We start from the raw sequence: 21664 nt of genomic DNA, 5'->3' as shown, positions 1-21664 counted from the left end.
GTTAAAATTAAATCGCCCACCCCTCGCAAATGGTACGATCCTCCTCTCACCGGCTCTCCCGGTACAACCTGCACTCCCAAAGCGTCGCACACGTTTACATAATCCCTCAGTACCAACTAGAGGTGGTCACACATGTGCAAGTCAAAAGCAAGTCTCAAGTCTTAACCTTCAAGTCGCCAAGCAAGCTAAAGACACTTTTATTGGGAATTGCCCATTGGTCCGACCTCCCATTAGTCCGACAAAGTCGACCACAAGTCGAACCAGCAGTAGGCCGGACCAACGGGACGTCCCGTGAGTTCAAACTGTCATTACTTTCTGAAACGTGTTCGTGATCGTTGTAAAGTCCTGTCTCCAATCGCATCTTGGTCAGGAACCAAACATTGCTTCGGATTCTAATGACACATTTCAGCTAAATCGAACCTGAGTGTGCCAAGTTAAAAATGACCAAATATCCTGAGGGGGAAATCCCTGTTTGCAAGCGTGCGCAAAACGAAACCGGAAGGGTGAGTGCATCATCGGTATAAACTGCTTAGAAGTTGGCCACCCATTTCTTGCTACTTCTCTGAGATCTGATGATATGGCTCTCCATTCATGAACATATAATTAATAATGAAGATGTGTAAAATCCAATTCAGGACAATCGCTGGACATGTGCCCGGCCGGGGACGGCCAGCGGGGAAGTCCCGCGAGGGGAATGGCCGAGGCTATTTCCGAGGGTCCACAGACTATGACAATGAATTTGTTTCTCGACCAATAAATTGCAATCTGAGTCTCTAAATGGTGCAATGTACATACTAAATACACAGAAGATGAGATAAAATGGTCATAGGAAACACAGTTTAGGGACCCAGAAGATTATTAGATGGCAACTGCAGCTAACTAGTAAGTTTCAGGTAAGTAGACCTACCACTCGGTCCTCTTGGACAAGCAAAGGCAGTGCTGGACCCAGCTGGCTCAGGGTCTGAGTCATGGTCTGGCTCTTCAGGTGCACCATCATCCTCGTCATAATCAGAGGCCTCTGTGTCCTCTTTCGATGAAACTACAGTGTACAAAAATATCAGTGTAGTCAAAATAAAAATGCAACCACAAAAAAAAAACACATCATCAGTTACCAACACCTGCGATGAACTGGCGACTTGTCCAGGGTGTCACCCTGCCTTCGCCCTAAGACAGCTGGGATAGGCTCCAGCCGACCCCCGTGACCCTGAATAGGAATAAGCGGGCATAGAAGATGAATGAATGAATGAATGAATGAGTTACCAACACTTCAAAATATATAAAACTTATGGACTGCTTCTGTCTTTGCTCTGACCTGGTGATGATGGGCTGTTTTGTCCGAATAGAAGAGTTCACACGTTTTTGATGAGCTGGAATACTCGGCCAGGAAAAGATGCTGCTTTTTGCTTTTCTGCTTTATTTGTTTATCTGACTTTATATTAAAGAAAATATGTTTTGTTTGTTTGTTTTTTGGGGAAAACCTTTTAAATCTACCCTCTAAATATGCTTCTCTTCTCACACAGATGTCAGAATGCACATTCAAAATAAGATAACAATATGCAGTTTAAAAAAAAATAAAATAAAATAAGATAATATGCAGGGTTTTTTTGTTCTGTTAGTGGCGGTGGTGGTGGTACAGCTTTTGTAATGACAAAACGGCAGAAACATGATGCTAGCTTTGTGTGTGGGTGTGTGTGAGGTGGGTGTCTCAGTGGGTGTCTCGTGGGTGGTAAACTGACATTTGACATTTTGGACAGTCCCCATTTTTTTCTCTCTCTCAGCTTTCAGGTCATTGCATTTTAGGGTAAGTGGTTGGAGTGTGGTCAACATTAGGCAAACTGTGAGCAAAGTATGTTGTAGTTCAACCGAAATGGAAAGCAATTTCATGTAAAAGACAGCACACTGAAGCAATAGCAGGTCATTGGGCTCTCAGAACAAACAGGGCTGTTTTTCTGTGGAAAGCAACAACCAAAATATGAAGAAAAACACCCAAGGAGATATTAAATCTGTCCCCTAATGGATTTCTACTGCAGGTAGTGGAAAAAAAAAACAATATGTAACGCATTCTTCCTTTCAATAGAATAGAATAGAATAGAATACCTGTATTTATCTCACATTGGGGAAATTTGCATAATTACAGCAACAAAATATAGTGCAAAATAAAATTATAATAATTAAGAATAAATAAAGGAATGAAAATAAAATATTTTTTTTACAGACTAAAAGGAGAAAAATATTTTTTCCCCAATTTGAAACAAACAAAGCTTTCAATGCACATCTTTAAAGTGTAAATCTTGTATTAAAATGCTATTATGACACCAAAGGTCATTGTGAATACGGTATAAAGTGAAAATTGAAGAAAGAAGAAGTGGAACCACAGCCATCACGTCTGCAGAGGAAGGAAAGAAGCCCAAGAGGTTGACATTAGTACTTCCTCTTGGTGTGTTTCTACACAGGGGCACACTTCAGCTTTCGCTTAAAGAAGTCCATGACGGAGAAAAGGAAACAAGTTCATCTGAGATATTTTTGTTTTGTAATTCCCCAGAAGAACTGAAGGCCACCTTCTCTTTTATTTCCGACACAGCCAACACGTTTACACGAAACGCATTAGCAGAGCTCTTTTAATCTGACCTGAAACCTTTAATTCACTTCACTTCACTTTTTTATGTTTTGTGTTTCAGAAAACATCCCAATTTTCCAATTTGGGATCAACAGAGTACATGTATTCTATTCTGTTTTAAAGCTGTTCTCAGTCCCGGCTGGACCTGTGACTTCACATCCTCTCCCCAAATTTCCCAGCCTCCACCAGCCTTTGTCTTCAGTCCAGTCTGACTCCGAGCCAGGGAAAGTTTTTTGCCCTGTTCTGTATTTGTTTAACTTCTGTTGTGTTTTGTGTGTGTTTTTTGTGTTCACCTTTTCAATCATGCAATTAAAGAGGAGTGCCAGATGGTTATGAAGAGAGAGCAGCTCAGCAACAGCTCTGACCAGTGTGTCCTCACAAAACGTAATATATATGCTCTCACCATCTACTTTATCAGGCACAATGTTCAATAGCTTGTTAACCTGTGGCTGATAGGTTGGAAGTAACAAAGTAGAAGTGCTTTGCTACTGTGGATTTTTCAGGTATCTGCTCATGTATTTCTTTTTCAGACAACCTTTTACTTTTTCTCAGTGTTTAAAAGATACGAGTTATGTTACTGTGTTATGAAATACAATGACTATTACATCCTAGCGGGAGATTATTTCAAAGTACTTTGGCTTTGGGGTCACTCTTCAGTATGTGTTTAATACAGAGAAAGATAAAAATGTAGAAAATAACACTGGTTATTTTTGAGGGGGGAGGGGCCTAACTCTTTCAGAACCTGTACTTCTTACTCTCACTTGAGAAAAGGAAGTTGAATCAATACTAGTATTTGTGTACTTTCACTTAAGTACAGAATATGAACACTTTTGCCACATCCGCTACGAAGCCAATCACGTGGCAGCAGCTCAGTGGATTTCGGCATGGAGACATGGTGGAGATGACTTACAGAAATTCAAAGTCAGAACCAGAAGAGAATTGATTGAAGTGAGATTGAATGTCACATGGTTGTCGTTGGCAGACAGTGTGTCACAAGCTGCAGATCTACTGGGATTTCCAAAGCATTTTTCAAAACAGTCTCCAGAGTTTACAGAGAACGCTCTCAGAAACACAAGGGGGGGGAAAAATGTTCATGTGTCAATGTGTTCAGAGACCCTGCAGCAAAATGCAGCTGTGCAACAATACAAATGGAAAGAAACAAAAACCTTCTTTCGTTCCACTGACAAAGGTGTTAACCACTGCTTTAGCAGAGTGAGAGACACGGCAAACATCACCTGCCTACATTTTAGACATGCTCAATATAAACAAGCCCACACGACTCTATTCACACATTCAGTGAACATTTTTCTCCTTAAAATTCATTTTAACTTGTGTCTCAAATTGTACAATTTTACATTTTATTATTAAAAAAAAAACCACTGTGCTACTATCAACACACTATTGTTAATTTGCATAATTATTACATAAATCGTCCTCTTGTAATTTCCTTACTTTGTGAAATTGTCACAAGTCAAGTAGTTTGTTTTAATCAAACTACAATGAAACTTTTTCATGCAAATCTTTTGCTTAAATTTCCAGAAGAATTTCTACCCTACTGAATTTTCCATTCATGGTGATTCTATAATAGTATTTACATTATTACTTTACTTGCAAAAATTAATAGTAATATTCTAATATTGTTAATGTTAATATTCACATGAAATTCATAAACAGGAAATTATCAAATGGTCCACATTAACCACAAGATTGGAAACTTTTTTTTTCCATTCTTGCCGGAATCGTCATCAATGGAATGATGAGGTCAGTGATCTGAGAGTATTTAAGAGGAACTTTCGCCTTCCCTCAGCAGTGCCCTCCAGCATCACTCTCTACTCTCTACTGCTCTCTACACTTCACTCCTGCTGCACTCATTTGCTCTCTCCACTTTAATTGTTTGAAAAAAGCTCTGTCTTTTTTTTTTTTTACACCGCCGTCGTCGTTATCAGAAAAGGAAACCAAGCATGTCCGGCATCTTGAAGGCACTGCTGCTCGTCGCAGTCCTGGTCTGCGTCTCCAGAGCCCAGCGTAAGTTTTTGTTTTCATCATTTTTTTTAAATGACAACATTTTATTTTGACATGCTTATCATTCAGCTCTGGATGACAGGAGAGATCATTGACAAACAAACCTTGTTCCCTCTTGTCTTCTCTTCAGTCTTTGCATCAGAGAAATGTCTTTGCAGACGGACCCGAGGGTTTAGGGCCATGGAGACTCAAATAAAGGACCTTCACATTTACCCACAGACTGTCTTCTGTAGAAACGTGGAGATTGTGTAAGATACTGTCAATTATTAGTATGTTATTTGTTACTTCAACACCTTGAAGTTCATCAATAACAAGTAGCGGCTCATTAAAATCAGATGAACTTGTCTTTGCAAATAAATTCTCATTCTAAATCTCTTCCTCTGTCTTTTCCAGTGTCACACTGAAGAACGACAACCGCTTCTGCCTGAACCCCCAGCTCCCGGTGGTGAGACGTCTGATGGAGAGAATGCTGTAAGTAGTGCAAAGCCATGTTCTCCCAAAAACTCTCCAACCACCGCAACGATCACATGTATCTTTGGCGATGTTGAATGCAGCGGGTCTGATGTGTGTCTGTGGTTTTTCCTCCCCTCCAGCAAACGCAAGCAGGCGCTGCACAAAACCACACCAGCAGCGCTCAGCTCGACTGCAAGCACCCAGAGCACATCTCAGTCATGATCAGCTCCATGGACTCCAGTCTTTCAACCACACACACACACACACACACACACACACACACACACACACACACACACACAAAAGCACTTTCAATTAAGTCAATTGTTGACTAAATTGTGAATTACTATGCTTATTTTGTCCTTGTTATGATTTTTTAATGTATTTTCTTGTTTTACCTCACTTATTGAAGCACTGTGATTCTCATTTTTGTTTTTTATACAATAAAGTAAAATTTGAAAATATCCTGTTGATGTTTTGGCCTCTGAGATGGTGCTGTGCTTGTCCCCCATTTACCAGTTTATTAAAAGAAACAAACAAAAAGCAGTACAAACAGTGATTAGAACCAACTGAGGTTGCCCAGATTCAGACTCCTGCTCAAAGCCTTCAACTGCTAAAGCTTATGTGAGCTAGGTTATGGGTGTCTTGTCATTTCCTTTAGCGTAGGGGGTGCTAGTTGTGTGTGTGGGCTCTTACAGACCACACACTCAGAAGGTGACAAAATCCACTGAGATGCAGCAAACTTATCGCCTCCTGTCTCAGTTCTCGGACACCCCCTTGTGGCTAGTTTGTGTTTATCCACTGACTTCAGTGTGTTCGGAGGAGGGGCATTAGTGACAATATATATATATATATATATATATATATATATATATATATATATATATATATATATATATATATATATATATATATATACATATATATATATACATATATATATATATATATATATATATATATATATATATATATATATATATACATATATATATTTATATTTATTTATTTAATAAAAAAAAAGAAATAAAAAAAAAAAAATATATATATATATATATATATATTTCTTTTTTTTTTTATTAAATAAATAAAATAAAAAATACGAGACCCTGTTAAATTTTTCCTTGAGGCTTTCAGGGGGTTTCATGGTTTAATTGGTGGTCCGACCCCCCCCCCCGCCAGGACCGCCCTGTTTTTCGCACACTGCTCATGTTGCCAATCTGTTGTTTAGAACAGCGACAGTATGACAACAAAAACATCTATATAAGACTGCACCGCCAATAATTTTGGATTAATAAAAAAGGTTTTAAAGTAGAAGGGTCAAGTTGTGGCAAGTGGACTTGTTCTTGCAAAGTCCGGTTGTCCCAACTTAACCGTTCTACTTTAAGATGGCCCGGATGACTGAGAGCCTCAGACAATATAGGTCTTCAATCTGTGTGATACAGAACTGTCTCTCGTTTAGAGGAATTCATCAGGAAATGCTTACGGTAGCTGAAAGTGAAGAGTATCCATTTCCCCTCAGCAAGCAGTTGGACTCCTCCTCTGGGAAAGTGTCGCCCCCGGGTGGTCAAGACCAAAGACTGCATGTTTTAAGGGTTTTTATTTTCCTTTTGGACATGAGAAGCTTCTGATTATTATTATGTCGAGCAGCTTGATGGGTGTTTATCGTCTTTTCAAAGCACTCAAATCACAACTACCGCACCCTAGAGTTAAAAATATCACCAGTCGCACTTTGTTATTCATCTTAATTCTAAAAATAAAACGCACCCATAAATTCTCTCCCGCATGGTTTCGCACACAGGCACAGCGTTTGCCTTGTCACTTCCGCGGGCTCGGTGCCGGGGAGGAGGAGGAGGAGGAGGAGGAGGAGGAGGGAGAGGGGCGGGAGGAGGAGGAGGAGGAGGAGGACGAGGGTTCACCGCCAGTGTGAGGACGACGTCCCCGTTGTTTACTCTCCTCCTCGCGTCCAAAAGTCATGGATGTTCCCAGCGGTGAACAAACACAGTGGACGTGTCCGCTCGGAGTGTCACCACTGCTGCCGCACCGGGACCAGGAAGAATCAAACCACTGACTGAAGAAATCCTGCGGCAGATTTTAATTGAACACTGACAGCTCAAGGTGAGTGACAACTCGGACCGCTGCAGCTGCAGCTGCGTGCACACAGCTGTGAATCCCTGTGTGGCTTTTAAATGAAAAATCTGTCTTGTCCCCCCCCCCCCCCTCTTTTGCTACTTTAAAATCACGCACAGCGCTAAAATGCGAGTTGAATACCTAAAAGATTTTCACACACCCATGAGAAGGAAGTCTCGATTCCTTTTTTTTTTTTTTCGCAAGTCACTCAGGCTCTGACGTCATTGCAACAGCTGATAAATGGGCCCAATGTGCTGCATGCACAGATTCAACCAGACAACAAAAAGGCTCTTTCAACTGTCTGTGTTTTGAGTCAGATTGTAGTTGTCGGTGCTGCTGCCGTCAGTCAGTCAGTCAGTGAGTCAGTCAGTGCAGCCGGCTGCAGGTGGATGCCAGAGGAGGGTCAGCTGGCTGCAACCAGCCAGATCAGGGGCTCCTTGGGCAGGTGGGGTCCGCCACCTCTTCGCCTTCCTGTGAAAGCGGCTGTCTCCACCTCCACCTCCTCCCCTACCTCCACCTCAGAGAATTATCCGCTGATGTGTTTGGGTGTCTGGACACTCCCAGCTCCTGTCCACAGCGTCAGAGCAGGCCCCTGCATGACTTCAGTGTAACCAGACTCTCTGCTTCTATTTGGGGATGGTCAGAGACAGGGCGCCCTGTGCTGTTGACGCTGAGCACAAGCTGCCAATATTTGTTTTCTCCTTCGGAGTCGCACTTTTATCTCACTCCTCTCCGCTACGACGGGCCTCGTCATCCGTATTCACTGCATCAACTCACGCCTTGCACCTCTTCTCCTGATCTTACTCTTCTGTGTACAAATGACCAGGTGTCATGTGGTGTCATGTGATAAAGAGTTCAGATTAGGTGTCCTAAGCTGAGTGTACCTCCATTTTATCACCCTGCAGAGTCTCCTGTGGTCAGCTGCTCTGATTCCACATCAAAATGGCCTCGGGACAGCGAGAGATTCCAGGTAACACAAGCCTGAAATATGAGACAAATGAGAGAGAATTTGTTTTTGCTCTTATTTTGCTGTTTTTTTCAGAAACTTAAACAAAAATACAACACAGACAAAAAGCCTCGTTTCATCCAGTAGCTATCGAGTCGGGCACATCGTCGGGGATCTTCGGCGCCTTTTCGTCTCCCATCGGAATGTCTCGGAGGAACACCAGCTATGACGAGCTCATGGAGGCCCCTATGAACTCCCCGCCCCCGGACATGTCTGTCAACATCCTATGGAAAGACCCTGTCATCCCACAGCACCGCTTCAGGAACACTGCAGAGGTGCATTCCCACTTAAGTGCGGCTGAGTTTGCAACTTGATCTTAAGGAAGCTCACTCTCGGGAAGCGGCATGAGTGCGCGCTCGAGCGGGTCCTGTATGTGGGTTTGTTATGCAATGACACCATTTGCTAAATGTGAGTGTTGCGACTAGGACAGCGCCGCTGGTGCTAAGCTGACGACGGGCTGCGAGGCGGCGCCACCTCCGCCGCCACTGATCTCCCCGGTGCCTGTGGTGAAGGCCAAAGCGACGTCGCTGATGAGCTCGCTCATGATCAGTAAGTCAACGGAAGCGCCTGAAAGTCCCGGCTGAGAACAAAACGTCCTCACGTCGAGAAATATGTATAGGGGCAAGACACCAATGAGACGCCTACTTACGTGGAATGTGATATAATTGCCTTGACTGCCATATATAATCCTGTCAGAGGCCAATAAATAAGTCTAATTATGTCTCCCGTCTTCATTTAGAGCAGACTCATGAGAATCTGCAGAGGTTTGAGCACCAGGCAGGACTGACTGACACCAGGTATTCCCCCCACAAGGGGCTCTCAGCTGAGGATACTCGCTTCCACCGGGTCGGCGATGGCACGCTGCCAGTGAGTACCAACGAGCGACTGGAGGAAGCCTGACTAGAATGTTTTTATGGCGAGAAATCGCATTTGAATAAAATGGCCGCCGTCTTTAATTTGTTTCATTTCGTGTAGGACATACAGTATATATTCATCTTACTAGAGACAAGACAAAGATATGCGAGTGTTCCAGAAAGAATGAGAACTGCTTTTTTTTTTGTTGCCAGATATTAAATGTTTTATGGTACATTTTGCTGAGAATGGAGACGAGGGGTGAGGCAGTGTTAAGGCTCCCCGCTCCTTGTAACATGAGTTTTAGTGGGAACAGCACACATGCTCGAAGAGTAAAAGCAGCCATGCGTGACTGCACCGAAGCTGGTGAGCAGCTGCTGTAACCTGGTAATGCGAGTGCTGAAGTGCAAAGCAATGTGGAAATCCTCCAGTGTGTTCTGTTGTGTTGTGCTGCACAGAGATTTAGGAATAGTCGGAATGGTGCTAATGCATTTCATATGGACTTAGACTAATGTCTTCCTGTTCAGCTTTAGATGTTTGACCGATTGCTGTCTACAAAGAGTCACTGCAGTGCAATCGTAAAGTGGGCAAAGGTTGCCTTTCACTTTTTTTTTTTATTTGTTCACTTTCCCTGACTGATTCGGCCCATCCCCCACGATCCTGCTGAGTTAGCTGGCCTGCCTGACACCTCAGTTTCATATGTAGGTCATTATATTCCCATTCTGGAGGGAAAAAAAGTTGTTGCAGGGTAAAGTTAGACAAACTCTCACTCTGGCCTTGTATGGGAGAGGCAATATTAAGAATCTTATTATATTTGGACAGTTAGGTAAAGTTAGTATTTTATGTTTTTCTGACATTTCATGTGGAAATTATGATTGTTTTGATAGTTATATTAACGGTTTGAAATACAGAGTTACTTTGAAATTTGTCAAACATCCATATTTTTCTTCTACATTTTAGAAAACACAGTTCTGCAAATGAGTCCAATATGACATTACAGAGGTTACTGATATCTCTCCCTCAAGTGACACCTGGCCATACATAGCCCTTGAGACCTCCTAATTGGCTGTCTCGGTTTGCAAGGCACAACAAAGTATCCGGCCCGGGAGTAAACTATAATTATTGGCTGTCGTCTGTTTCCTGAAGACTAAAGTTTATTTGAATGGTTATTTGCGTGAGGCCGCTGCACTGGAGTCTGGGATGAACACTGAAATATAAATACGATTTAAATGCACATCAGCACAAATGAAAAAAGAACAATGTTGTTGAGGTGTTGGTTCTGCTGTTCTCGTTCTCACCAAAAGGTTCGTTTTGTAGGACTTTGATATTAACTACATTTAACGTTATGTGAAATTGTGCTGCACCAGCACTCTGACACCCTTCCTTTCCCGAGGAATCCCATTTACAAAACAAGACAGTAATATATTATAGACTATCATTATAGATTAGTGACTGGAGTAAAGGCCACCGTGTAACTCGGTCAACGTCGCAATAAATAAATAAATGAGAGCGCCTAGTCCTTATTGGCGTACTCGAATGAGTCGAGCCACGTCGTTTTCCGAAACTGACCAATCAGCGACGTCGTAACAAACGTTACAGTCGTAGGCCCTCTGCTGTGTGTACAGTCGGTACCGTTATTATCGCCGAGAAATAAACGTGCCTAATTAAAAAATAAGTAATTATGGAAAAGATAATGGAGGGTAATGGACCGGAGTGTCACACACATCATATCATAAAAAGGTATGTAAAGAAATTGAGGTTGATGGTTATTTTCTGTTCAAATGTTCCGGGTGGAAACGTAGCCGTTAGCCAAAAAACGTCCGAGTCCAGCTAGCCAAACGGGCAGCCGAGCTGTTGTTTATTGAAGTAAACCTTTAGAAAGTGCTGTTTTAATCGACACTGGGAGCTGTCCGATGGCATTCTGCGTCGGAAATAATTACACATATTCCCATGTCAAATTGAACACAAACGATGGTCTTAATCGCCTCAATGTTATCCAACCGAAGCACCGTTAGCTTTTTGTGCTAAGTGGATCGGTATGTCAAGTCGACGCAGTTTTGCTAATGGACAAAGTCAGTGGTACTGTCAGCGATATGGTGGTCGTTTTGAGTCATAGATATGTATACATACACACATATATATTTTTTTTAAATGTCAGTTGTTTGGTTTCATTATGAGAGTAAAATCGTTAGCTACTGCAGCCGAGATGAATACCACTCTTTAACTGCCCGCCTCCCTAAGTTATGTAATAGTCACTCGCTAGTCGCCTGTCTTCGTTCCTGTTATTGCTTTCATTTTATTAGTGGCCAAACTCTAGTTTTCAACTAATGTGCGTTCAGTAGTTTGTCAGTTCTAATAATTGCAACTTCAATTTTGTTTTGTTTTGTGTTTTTGTGTTGTTGTTGTTGTTGTTTTACTTTACTTCACTGTTGTCTTTAACCTTTACATCAAAACACGTGATCGACCAAATTGACCCAAATAGTTTAACTTGGGTGCTGCAGGTTTGAAGTCGCAGCAATAGCAACAAACAAGCAGGAAGGAATTGCACTTACAACTTATATTGACGTTCGCGACTACACAATCACTTATCAATATTGAGTTTTTGCAAGAGTCTCGTTGTGCCCTGTGCCTCTCCCACCCACACGGCTGCATCACGGTGATAGGCCGTGCGCTTCACTGACGCACTTTGCGCTTTTTCGGGTGGGAGCTGGAGGTCCAGCAAAACACTGTTGACCTTTTGCGTTGGATATTCCGAGAGTGTACTTGGAATGAAATCAATGTTGTGCCCTTGACACATGTGTCAAAAAGATTCAGGCCAAACAACATTGATGATAAAGCGTCACAGCTTTGCCAGGGAAAGAAAGCCTGAAACTTTTTTTTTCTTTTTTCTTTTTTTTTTGTTGAAAGAAGTAAATTATTGGCACACAGAAAACCAATCTTAAAAACTTGAATAGGTTTTATTTAGAATTTCCTCTGATCTCAGAATTCTAGGTTTAATGGTAAAATTCCAAAAAAAAACTTGAAATGTCGAATGTTGGAAAAACCGGATGAAATGTTCCAATCTGAGCGGTGGGCTGCTGAATTGCAGGGCTTTTGGTGCCCGTGCCAGTAAATCTTCAATAAAAAATAATGGGCAGTCAACAATAACTTCAACTAGGACAACAGCAATGAGGCAATCCACATGGACTAACAACGTTTGCGTAAACAGTTGGGTTTAGTACACGCTGTGCATGCCAGCTATCTTTTCAGGACACGAAAACCACCGGGAAAGGTCTTCGTAAATTCCAAATTTGTAGGTTAGATTGCATTCGTTGTTAGCGTTTGTATCGTCCATCAAATTGTTCCTAACAATATTGTTTGCCACTGCTGCTGTTGTAGTTGCGGGATTAGATCCGTCCACCCTTACGTAACTGGTGCGGCAGTGTAGAATACTGAGAAAGAATGGAAACTGAAGGAAGTGCAAAAGCAGCGCTTTGGAAGTCGGCTATCAATGAACTTCAGTAAGGAAAATTGAAGTGTTGTGCTTGAATAGATGACTTGCTTCTGTGTTCTATGCATTACTCATATTTTTTCCTCTCCTACCTCTGCAGAAGTTGAGAATGCCAAGTGGGGACTTCAAGGAGGACAGGCTCATAACATCAGCACAATCCACCCCGAGTGGAACCCCCTCAGTCACCCCCTCCGTCACCCCCAGTGTCACACCCTGTGTCAGTCCCCACTCATCACCAGCTCTTAGCCGCAGGTCAGTTCCATGTCCAGGAATTCTGGTTTCCCATTTCCTTTCGCAAGGAAAAAATGACGCGTCACCTTATTTTCAAAAGGCACTCGTATGGCATTTGTCCTCACTGACTTGTCGCTTTGGTTTTGTTTTGGGAAATACAGGACCTGGTTGCAGTTGAGTTCCACACCTTTCCTGACCACACCTGAGCTAAGCAGCCCCAACCCCAGCACAGACATGGGAGGAAACGAAGGCAAAGGAGGAGAGAGATGGACCTTCTTTGGAACTCGGTCTTTAGTGCACAAGTCTCCCACCGACCCCGGCTCGGAATCTGGCACAGGTGCAGGAAAATATTTCACATTGCTAATGCTGAAAAATCAAGACTTGTTTGTGTTGACCAAATAACGCTTTTAGGTTTAATGTCCAATAGCTTGTGAAAACTAATAGCTAATGATCCAATCACATGGCAGCAAGTTAAGGCATTTAAGGAAGTTGACATGGTTAGGAGACTTGAGCCTCTGTTCCACTAAAATTAGCGGGATGACGCCATGTTTTTGGACGCGGGACGTCGCGGAAGCAATCGGCATTGAGTTCCGTGTCCACGCACCAAACCCAGCGGGGTGTCCCCCCCCCCCCCCCCCCCCCCCCCCCGCCGGCAAGCTGCACCCCCTCCGCTTTCACCGCTGCGTGTCTGCTGACGTCATCGCGCTGAGATCGCATGATGAAGTGCTACAGAATTCCAGAGTCCGGCGGTGGCCAGTGTTCTTAGTCGTTGGTCACTTTTGGCTGCAGTGGAACGATGACGTCGTTGCCGACCAGACTTGAAGCGGCGCGCACCTCCGCGGCCGTGCAGCGATTGTTTCGGCGTCTGGTCCACTTTGTGCGCGAGCAGCGGGCGAAACAGCCAGAGGACAATGAACAATTGTCCAGCGCTGTTGGAACGTGATGGAAAACTTTTGCATCAGTGCTTGATATACGCCGCGGCTGGCGCGATATCATGACTTCGCGCACGTTACGCTCAACGTCACCCCGTGCGGCAGGTAAAAAAGGTGGTGTTGTCCCGGGTTCACAGATTCCATCGCATGCCGATTAGTGCGGAGCCGACCGGAGCCGATTTTGACCCGGGTCGTTTGCCGGGTGGTTCGACCCGTTTTGTCGCGCGGCTCGGTGAGCAGATTCCACCGCCACCAAATGCACCAATATTTAAAAAAAAACAAAAAAGCATGTTTTTTGGACAGTGGAATTGGGACTTTGCTGAAGTTCAAATTGAGCATCATAATGAGGAGGGAGGGGGTGGGGGGTGCATTTCAGTGACTTTGAAACCTGCATAGCTGTGGGAAACCAGATGGGCTGGCACAACAACTGTGCCGCACAAACTGCTGATCCACTGGATTTTCACAGCATCACATCGCGTTTATTATGAGGTTATTATGCACCCAGATGGGCCGGTAACATTCCTCAGCAATTCAGTTCGAAGTTTGGTCTGAAAAATTGACCCGGATATCGAATATATTCTAATGTTATTAATATTATTATATTTCTTTCCCCCCCAGAGAAAATGACTTGTTATTGTGAAAACAGTACACCATTATATCCACCAGAGGGCGCACCCCCCCCCCAAATGTCCAGAAAAATGACCATTGCTTTGGGGAATTAACCTGTGCCTCCATTTCTCTCCAGGCTTCTCCCTGCAGTCCTACTTCGGCTTGCAAAAGTCCTCCACCATGGACGGCACCAACACCCAAGCCAGTTTCAAGGCGGACGACCCGGCTCACTTCATGCCCCCCAAGATTGAAATCTCGGGCATGGAGGCCAAGCCGGCGCCTCCGCGGCCACACAAACTCAAACCTCGGGACATGAATGTTTTAACCCCCTCCGGCTTCTGAACCCCCCCCACCCCCCCACCGCTGCCTCACTCTGCTCGTCTGTCTGCCGGCCTTCCTTCCTCTGTCCCCTCCCCCACCCCGTAAACTAAGAATACTGAGCAGCAGCCATCATATTAGACACGAGTTATAACAACCTCTGGTCTGGTCTGCAAAACCACGGCTCGTTCTTGACAAAAAAACATCGTGTGAAACCGCTAGTCCACAGTGCTGATGCTGTTGTTTTTATTTTCCCCATTTCCACGACTGCTCGGTTGCATTGGCATGCAGTGTTTTTGCTGTTTCTCTACCAGTGTTGCTGAAGGAATCGAGCTGAATTTGAATTGAGGCGGGTGCACAGGTCGTAGGTATGATGTGGAATGGTGTTGTGCCTAAACTTGTGTGCTCTTTTGTCGTTTTGAGTTGAACAATGTGCCAGATTTCATTGGATTTTGGAGATATTGTTTCTCTTTGGCTTGAAGATAGTTCTTTGGATTGTCTTTCCAGGATGTTCTGCTAAATTAGCATTTTTCATGAATACACCTTTGAAGCATTTGTCACTATTTGGAATTTATCACAAACATATTTTGTAACATTTTCAGCATTGAAGTGTTTTCTTTTTTTCTGTGTCTTTGCTGTTTTTATTTGATACAATTGAAGAATTCCTGATAGTAATTGCACAAGGGAGATGATCTTCCGTTTCTGTAAATAAATCTGAAAGTAACAAGCAAAATGAGTCGCTGCTGCTTCAAATGCAAACACAGTACATGAGTTCTGCGTAGAAAATGATGCAAAATCTCTAAATTCTTCAACACGGGCCTCATGGATGTCATCTGAGCTTTGACCAGTAGATGGCGTTGCCATCCCAGGTTTTCAGAAAAATACATGCCGCAGCAACTTGTTGAACCAAGGTTGTCCTCAATGCCTCTCCCGCCCTCTCTTTTTCTGTGTGTGTCAGTCTGCTCCGAGGTCTGTGTTGTGCATTCAGAACTGTTATTCTGCAGACCTTGGATGCAACCAGTGGTCACTGACTGCAGCCATAATCTGCAACCAGTCTGTGTGTGTTACAGTCTGGGGAAAGATTCCTGCATCATTTCATCAGTAATGTACAATATGTTGTTTGACTGAGATGAAGTGCAGCTGTGTGTGTGTGTGTGTGTGTGTGTGTGTGTGTGTGTGTGTGTGTGTGTGTGTGTGTGTGTGTGTGTGTGTGTGTGTGTGTGTGTCCAGTTGACTTTTCAGTCATGACTTTCGGAAAACTCCACTCAGGTGCTGCTGACCCAGAATGTTCCCACTGTGACAGCGAGTCCACATTCAGCAACACGGACCTTCCTTGGAGATTCAGGCCTGAACGACCGCCCACCTGAATCATCCCTTTTACTTTGCGTAAAACTTCAACTTTTGACTTTCTGTTTCTGAGAAATGAGCAGAAGCTCCCAAAGGGGAAGCCCCCCCCCGGCCCCTCCCACTTAATTGCAGGCTATTGGCTGCCCACGTCTGCTTTTCAAGGAGCACAAGAGGTGGACATCAAATGAGATGGGCAAGCGCAGACATGGAGCTGACGGTCAAAAGCTGTTTGTGGACACTCGCTAGCTGCGTGAAGGTGGTTGGCTGAGAGAGGAATGTGACCCCCGCAACACCACCACCACCACCACCACCAAAAAAGCAAACCCCACAATGATGGAAAAGACAAAGAGAGCTAAATTCACCCTACTTTCTAGCAAGGCAGAGGAACAACAAGGCGGTAGAGACTTAAACCAGCTGTTAGCGACTTGAAGCTCAAGACTCACCCCGAGCAGTGAGGCACAGGCAGGAGACACAGTGGGTGGGGCGGAGGACGGGGGGCGAGGGGGGGTTGGGGGTGAGGGAATTGAGATGGAAGGGTGGGGTGGCCGAGGCCAGCCATGACATAACACAGATGGCTCTCTTTCTGGGTCCGACATGACGTGGTTTCGCGCAGGGCCCTGCCCCCCACCCTCCTCCCAGGATCCCACACAAATGATTTAGCTCACTCGCAGATGTGCAATGGCAAGCACCACCCTGCCGGAGAGCGAGCGAGAGAGCACGCACCAAAACAAACAGCGGCCCCTTCGCAGAAATCCAGCGCGCTCTTACTCATCCTCATTTTGAAAGAGCGGTCGCGCCAGATTCCTCCCTTAACAACCACAAAACAGACGCAACACTTTTAATTCCTCGCAACCCAACGTGACACAATTTAAGACTTTCCCGTCTGGCCAGACCACCATTATATGAGCAATTTACACGGGACGCGTATCCCGGAGGCCGTTTACAAGCAAACATAGGTTTGCTCCACCCAGTTGCTGTTGTGTCTCAATGCACAGCTTTGAGAAAGATGTGCGTAAACTTCAATCAGGCCGCCGTAGAGCCGCTTTACGTTGTTTTTGCATGGGCAGGCTGTGCTTAGCAAGATGTAAAGCAGTAAAGCTGCTGATTGAAGGGGGATAAACACAGGTTTAGTTTTGGAGTCGTGGCAGCAGAGGTGCAAAGTTACCAAGTACAAATACTTTGTTACCGTACTTTAGTAGATTTTTCAGGTACTTCTCTTTCTGACAACTTTTTGGTTTTACTGCCTAAATTTGTACACACATATTTAGTGTTACTTGAAGTGGAGCCATTTGAACTATGCTGTTACGTAGCTAAATATAAAACCGAATCATACTTTAGAGGGAGATTATTTTAGAGTAACTTGGCTTCGGGGTCAGTGCTCAGTTCAAATCAGTATATTGAAAGTAACATTGGTTATTGTTATTGAAAGTGTGAACATCCATTATGGCTCACTGGTCACCACTACTACTGATTCAAGTTTGGTAGTGCTGCAGTTGAAAAAAAACAACAACCTGTAGTTCTGAGAGTACCAATGCTGGTCAAAATTATCATCATCATTTTTACTTTATTCTTAAGTACATTTTAGAATATGTACTTTGAGTAAAGGAGTTGAAACAGTACTTTTACTGGAGTTTTTTTTTTTTTTTAAGTACCTAGAATTTTTCTCACGTACAGAATGTGAATAGTTTGGAAACCTCTGACTGGCAGAATGTCACTTGTCGTGGTCGCCGGACGTTGAGATAAAACAACGTGGCGTGTTTTCCCAGACGTAATCCAGTTATTCATGCGATGACACAGGCGGAGGGTGATAAAACCTGACCGGGGATTTAAAGAGGGTCCAGGGTGACGTGGGCTGCAGGGTGGGACTCCCTGTGTCGTACGCCGCGCTGTTCCACTCGGGGAGAACATCTGGGATTGATTCACGGGGAGCTGGCCCGGAGGTGAACCCACCTTTCTGTGGGACAGGCCTGAACGAATGGGACGTGAGGAGGGGACTGTGGGGGGTTTTGGAGGGGGGGGGTCGGGGGAGGGGTGGTCCTCTCGTACTGTAGCCTGTGAAAGTAAACATCAGTCATGCCCATTACCTGGGGATAGGATTGCAGTCTGCAGCGGCCTCCGTTGGCGCAGATGTGGGTCGCATACAAATCGAATCACTGTGCTTTACATAACACAATGAGAAACGGCTGTAAATCGCAACGTGTCGGGATGCAAACCCTCCGGCAAATATGCGTGTCCCCCCCCCGGCCCCTGCACCTATACAGCGAAGGCGCGTTGGAGGCGGCCCGCGAAACAGATCAAATCACTGTGCTCACGGGGCGCAATGAGAAACGGGTCCTGAGTATCACGACGTGTCGAGACGTTGCGTATTGATTTGAGGGATTCAGTTCCAGTCATACTTAAATATGCTAAGAATGCGTATTCACATTATTTCCCCAAACTCCCATATTTCTGTCCTGCAAATCCACAACTGTTCTAAGATTATCATGAGGGTGAAAAGAAGGAAAAAAAAATGTTTTGACTAATTTTAAATTGTCACGCTTAAATGTGCATGAAGGTGTCCAAAGTTGGTCTAAAAAAAAAAAAAAAAAAAAACCTGCTCGTCCAGAGACTATTAACGTTATGCAACTCGACGGTTGTTTTGACTTTGTACCAGGAATATGTATCTGGCTGAGATACAGAGATACATGCGTCTGTCAGCTCGCTGTGCACCATCGTGTCATGTGATACGACTTCACTGCACAGGAGCCTTAAAGTGCAATACAGCGCAACGCTTTTAGCTTCTCTCGTCTAATAAAATTAGTTAAACTCAAAAGTGATGGAGTGAGGAGAGTAGTTTATGGTGCAGTTCACATGCTTTGCTAAACAGAGGAAGTGTCCGGTGGCTTAGTTGAGGATGATGGTGGTGGAGATTTCTGAAAAATGCATCCTGAGATCTTGAAATCTTGACTTTTGCGCCGCATTCACAGCAAATCAGGCGTTTTGACTGAAGCCTGCAGGTTTTTCCCAGTAGAAAAAAATTCTTTGTCATCATTTGCATGTTTAAAATGTGTCAGTCTTCATTAATCCTGTCATCTCAACCAGCAAGCGTGCCAGAAATGTACACCCTCATGCCACCAAAGGCAGACAAGAGCTGCTATTGCAAACGTTGACGGATCAATGTCATATTACCCGTGCGACCGGACAAACAAGCTGCCAAAAGGCCCAAGCAGGTGACATTCTTGAGGCGGCAGTTCCAATACTGTTGTCAACGCATCGCACCGCATAGTTGGAGAACTTTACGCAACCGTCTTAACTGCGTGCATCCCTGAGAGATAACAGCAGTGCCAGTGAGGCGACCAGGCAGGGCTTCAAATAATCTCAAGACAGTAAATCCCCTCTGCCTTTTATCTGCAAGAGTTTGTCCCAGGAAGAAAGTTGTACCAACGCACCCATTTATTGCATAACAGGGGGGGAAAAGAAGCAACCAGCCAGAGACAGACCATAATGTTACCTGTAACTGTGACTTTGCAGCTTTCAGCAGGAAGGTTTTGGTGTCACTGTGCCGTTCCCCAGGCGTTTCCCTACCATCCCCCCACTAGGAAAGAAAGGAAGAGAGCGGCAGAGTTTGTGGATGGGCCCTCCTGTAAGGGCCACCAGGGCCTAATATGATGCAGATGTGGGGAAAGATCACATCCAGAGAGCTGCCGGTGTCTAATGTTTCAAGACTGAACAACAAGAAGGAAAAACCCAGGAGGACGCGTGTTGTGCAACCGAATGGGGGTCTATAACATCTCGTGTTCTGAGAGGAATCGTCCAGATTGCACAGTCCAAGCGCGGGATCTAACACCCCGCCCCAATTTATCCGAGCAAGCTTTGCGAAATCACACAATGAAACTTTTTTTTTTTTTTTTTGATCTGGGATCCTATTAAAATAATACGTAAGCAGCTGCCTCAACGTGGTCAGTCTGGTCTGGCTAGCCACATGTGATGAACTAGTTCGACTGGAAAATACTTTATCATACTTAGAATACAAGAGCGATGAATCACCTATGCGGCACAAAAGCGACGTGGTGAATGGACAGGAATTGGCTCCATTCTCAAGGGCCAAAGTCACATCGAAATGCTGAAACTCACTAAAATTCCCCCAATTAACTTTGGCAAAGACCTCAGCGTTCATTTCTTTACCAATTAAAAACGCCTTTGATCTTTTGCCGTCGATCTTATCGGATAACAATGAAATACACTTTGGATAAGACGCCGAGCGCGTATTAATCTCTTAATCCGCCGGTGGAATGTGGCTCTCTGGCTGCTGTCACCGGTTCTCACTCACGCACAGTCTGGGCGCATCTTCCCCTGACGAAAGCAGCAGCAGCAGCAGCAGCAGCCACAAAGGATCTGCTGGGAGTTTGGACAAACAAACAAAACAAAGGTGCAACGGCTGACTGTTCCCCAGTGTCGGCGAGTAATCTATTACTAAGTTATCCACCACTGTAATTAAGATACTTTTTAAATAATGCAGTAATGTAACGGGATTACTGTGGCAAAACTGGTAATTATATCATAATTACTTTATCAAGTGACGGCTCCATTACTTCTCTGAATATTTTGCAAGATAAACGTGTCTTATTATCCATTAAATGTATGAAATTTAGAAAAACAACCAAAAAACAAAACAAAAATGTTGCAGATTATTTTAACAATATGGGCTGTGCAAAAGGCACGGGTGCTGTACGTGAGTTTTTTCTGTGAACAAACATCCATTCATGTTAAGAGGACAGAGGCAATACTTGAAATTGCAAAATCTTCACTTTATAAAGTTCATTCCAAAGCACTGAGCAACTGTTACTTTATTTTTTTTTTGAAACTAAAGTAATTAGTAATTGATTACTTAAGAAACAAAATAATCAAAGAAGTAATTCAGTAGTTGGATTACTTTTATGGAGTAATCCCAACAACACAGCTGTTCCCTTAGTGGTGGTGATTGTAGAAAATAGCCCATGGGTAGAGTCACATTCGGCCCGGGCGTGTGACGTGTGCAGATACCGGCCTTCCTCAGCACCTTCACACGGCCGGATGTGTTTCTGGACGAGTCGAGGCCGAGACGTGTGACTCTGAGACCGCGGCGCATTCCTCCGCCGGAGATGTGGAAGTGATGTGGTCAGACAGAGCACATGAGCGCCCGCCCGTCTCATACTTTCATGATTTTGCGCTTCTCTTCATCTTCTTCCAGGTCGTCCTCGCAGCACGCGGTCTCGCTGCCGGCATCCTTCCCCGGGGTCACGACTGTCGGAGACCCCAAACAGGCAGACGGTACAGTACAGTGCAGCAAGTCCAGCTGGCTGCAATCGATTAGACATTAAAAAGAACAATGCTACTACTCCCAAAACTCTCTCTTTCTTGAGTAGATTATTAAACCATAGTTTATTTAAGCACTTTGTCGCTCTCATTGGTTCTCCCATCAAACGCTTCAATGGCCGCGTAAAAGATAATTCTGGCCAGTTAGCTGCGCTTATCGATCAGATCAGGCTGAAAATTTAATGGGAATATGTGACGATAGTCCTGCCAAGGGGTTTTATGTGAAAAAAATGTTTTAAAAAATAATCAAAGAAAATATACCAAAAAAAAAAAGACAAGACTTTTCCCTTCCACTTAATCTAGTCTTGCAAGTTACCGCTTTT

General features: G+C 44.2%; 2 protein-coding genes and 1 long non-coding RNA gene across 3 annotated transcripts; 2 read left to right on the top strand and 1 right to left on the bottom strand.

Annotated features, from left to right (window-relative positions):
- Positions 1 to 4410: 4410 nt before the first annotated feature.
- LOC142892712 (growth-regulated alpha protein-like) lies at positions 4411 to 5556 on the top strand. Its single transcript, XM_076032961.1, has 4 exons — positions 4411 to 4642; positions 4770 to 4887; positions 5033 to 5110; positions 5233 to 5556. The coding sequence occupies exons 1-4, from the start codon at positions 4579 to 4581 to the stop codon at positions 5312 to 5314; spliced, it is 342 nt and encodes a 113-aa protein (XP_075889076.1). The 5' UTR covers positions 4411 to 4578; the 3' UTR covers positions 5315 to 5556.
- A 1444-nt stretch (positions 5557 to 7000) lies between these two features.
- On the top strand, positions 7001 to 15566 carry LOC142892710 (putative monooxygenase p33MONOX). Its single transcript, XM_076032960.1, has 8 exons — positions 7001 to 7210; positions 8128 to 8192; positions 8316 to 8503; positions 8654 to 8777; positions 8968 to 9095; positions 12671 to 12822; positions 12963 to 13138; positions 14479 to 15566. The coding sequence occupies exons 2-8, from the start codon at positions 8165 to 8167 to the stop codon at positions 14682 to 14684; spliced, it is 1002 nt and encodes a 333-aa protein (XP_075889075.1). The 5' UTR covers positions 7001 to 7210; positions 8128 to 8164; the 3' UTR covers positions 14685 to 15566.
- LOC142892711 (uncharacterized) lies at positions 13207 to 14457 on the bottom strand. The gene is made up of 2 exons (XR_012927478.1): positions 14049 to 14457; positions 13207 to 13307 (listed from the first exon to the last, which is right to left on the bottom strand). It is a non-coding gene; the product is annotated as an uncharacterized LOC142892711 (long non-coding RNA).
- Positions 15567 to 21664: the final 6098 nt, after the last annotated feature.

The sequence above is a fragment of the Nelusetta ayraudi genome, unplaced genomic scaffold (genome assembly GCF_046127955.1).
Source record: "Nelusetta ayraudi isolate G7.1 ecotype Tasmania unplaced genomic scaffold, CSIRO-AGI_Nayr_v1 ptg000039l, whole genome shotgun sequence".
NCBI lineage: Eukaryota > Metazoa > Chordata > Actinopteri > Tetraodontiformes > Monacanthidae > Nelusetta > Nelusetta ayraudi.
Note: the sequence above shows the minus strand (reverse complement) of the source record. Positions and strands in the feature narration are given on the sequence as shown.

Bases quoted from the DNA above. Each gene is read 5' to 3' on its own strand.
- LOC142892710 (XM_076032960.1), top strand. From the start codon at position 8,165: ATGGCCTCGGGACAGCGAGAGATTCCAG. The intron at 8,193-8,315 runs GTAACACAAGCC...TTCATCCAGTAG, and splicing joins GGGACAGCGAGAGATTCCAG to CTATCGAGTCGGGCACATCG. The intron at 8,504-8,653 runs GTGCATTCCCAC...TGTTGCGACTAG, and splicing joins GCTTCAGGAACACTGCAGAG to GACAGCGCCGCTGGTGCTAA.
- LOC142892712 (XM_076032961.1), top strand. From the start codon at position 4,579: ATGTCCGGCATCTTGAAGGCACTGCTGCTCGTCGCAGTCCTGGTCTGC. The intron at 4,888-5,032 runs GTAAGATACTGT...TGTCTTTTCCAG, and splicing joins TGTAGAAACGTGGAGATTGT to TGTCACACTGAAGAACGACA. The intron at 5,111-5,232 runs GTAAGTAGTGCA...CCTCCCCTCCAG, and splicing joins CGTCTGATGGAGAGAATGCT to CAAACGCAAGCAGGCGCTGC.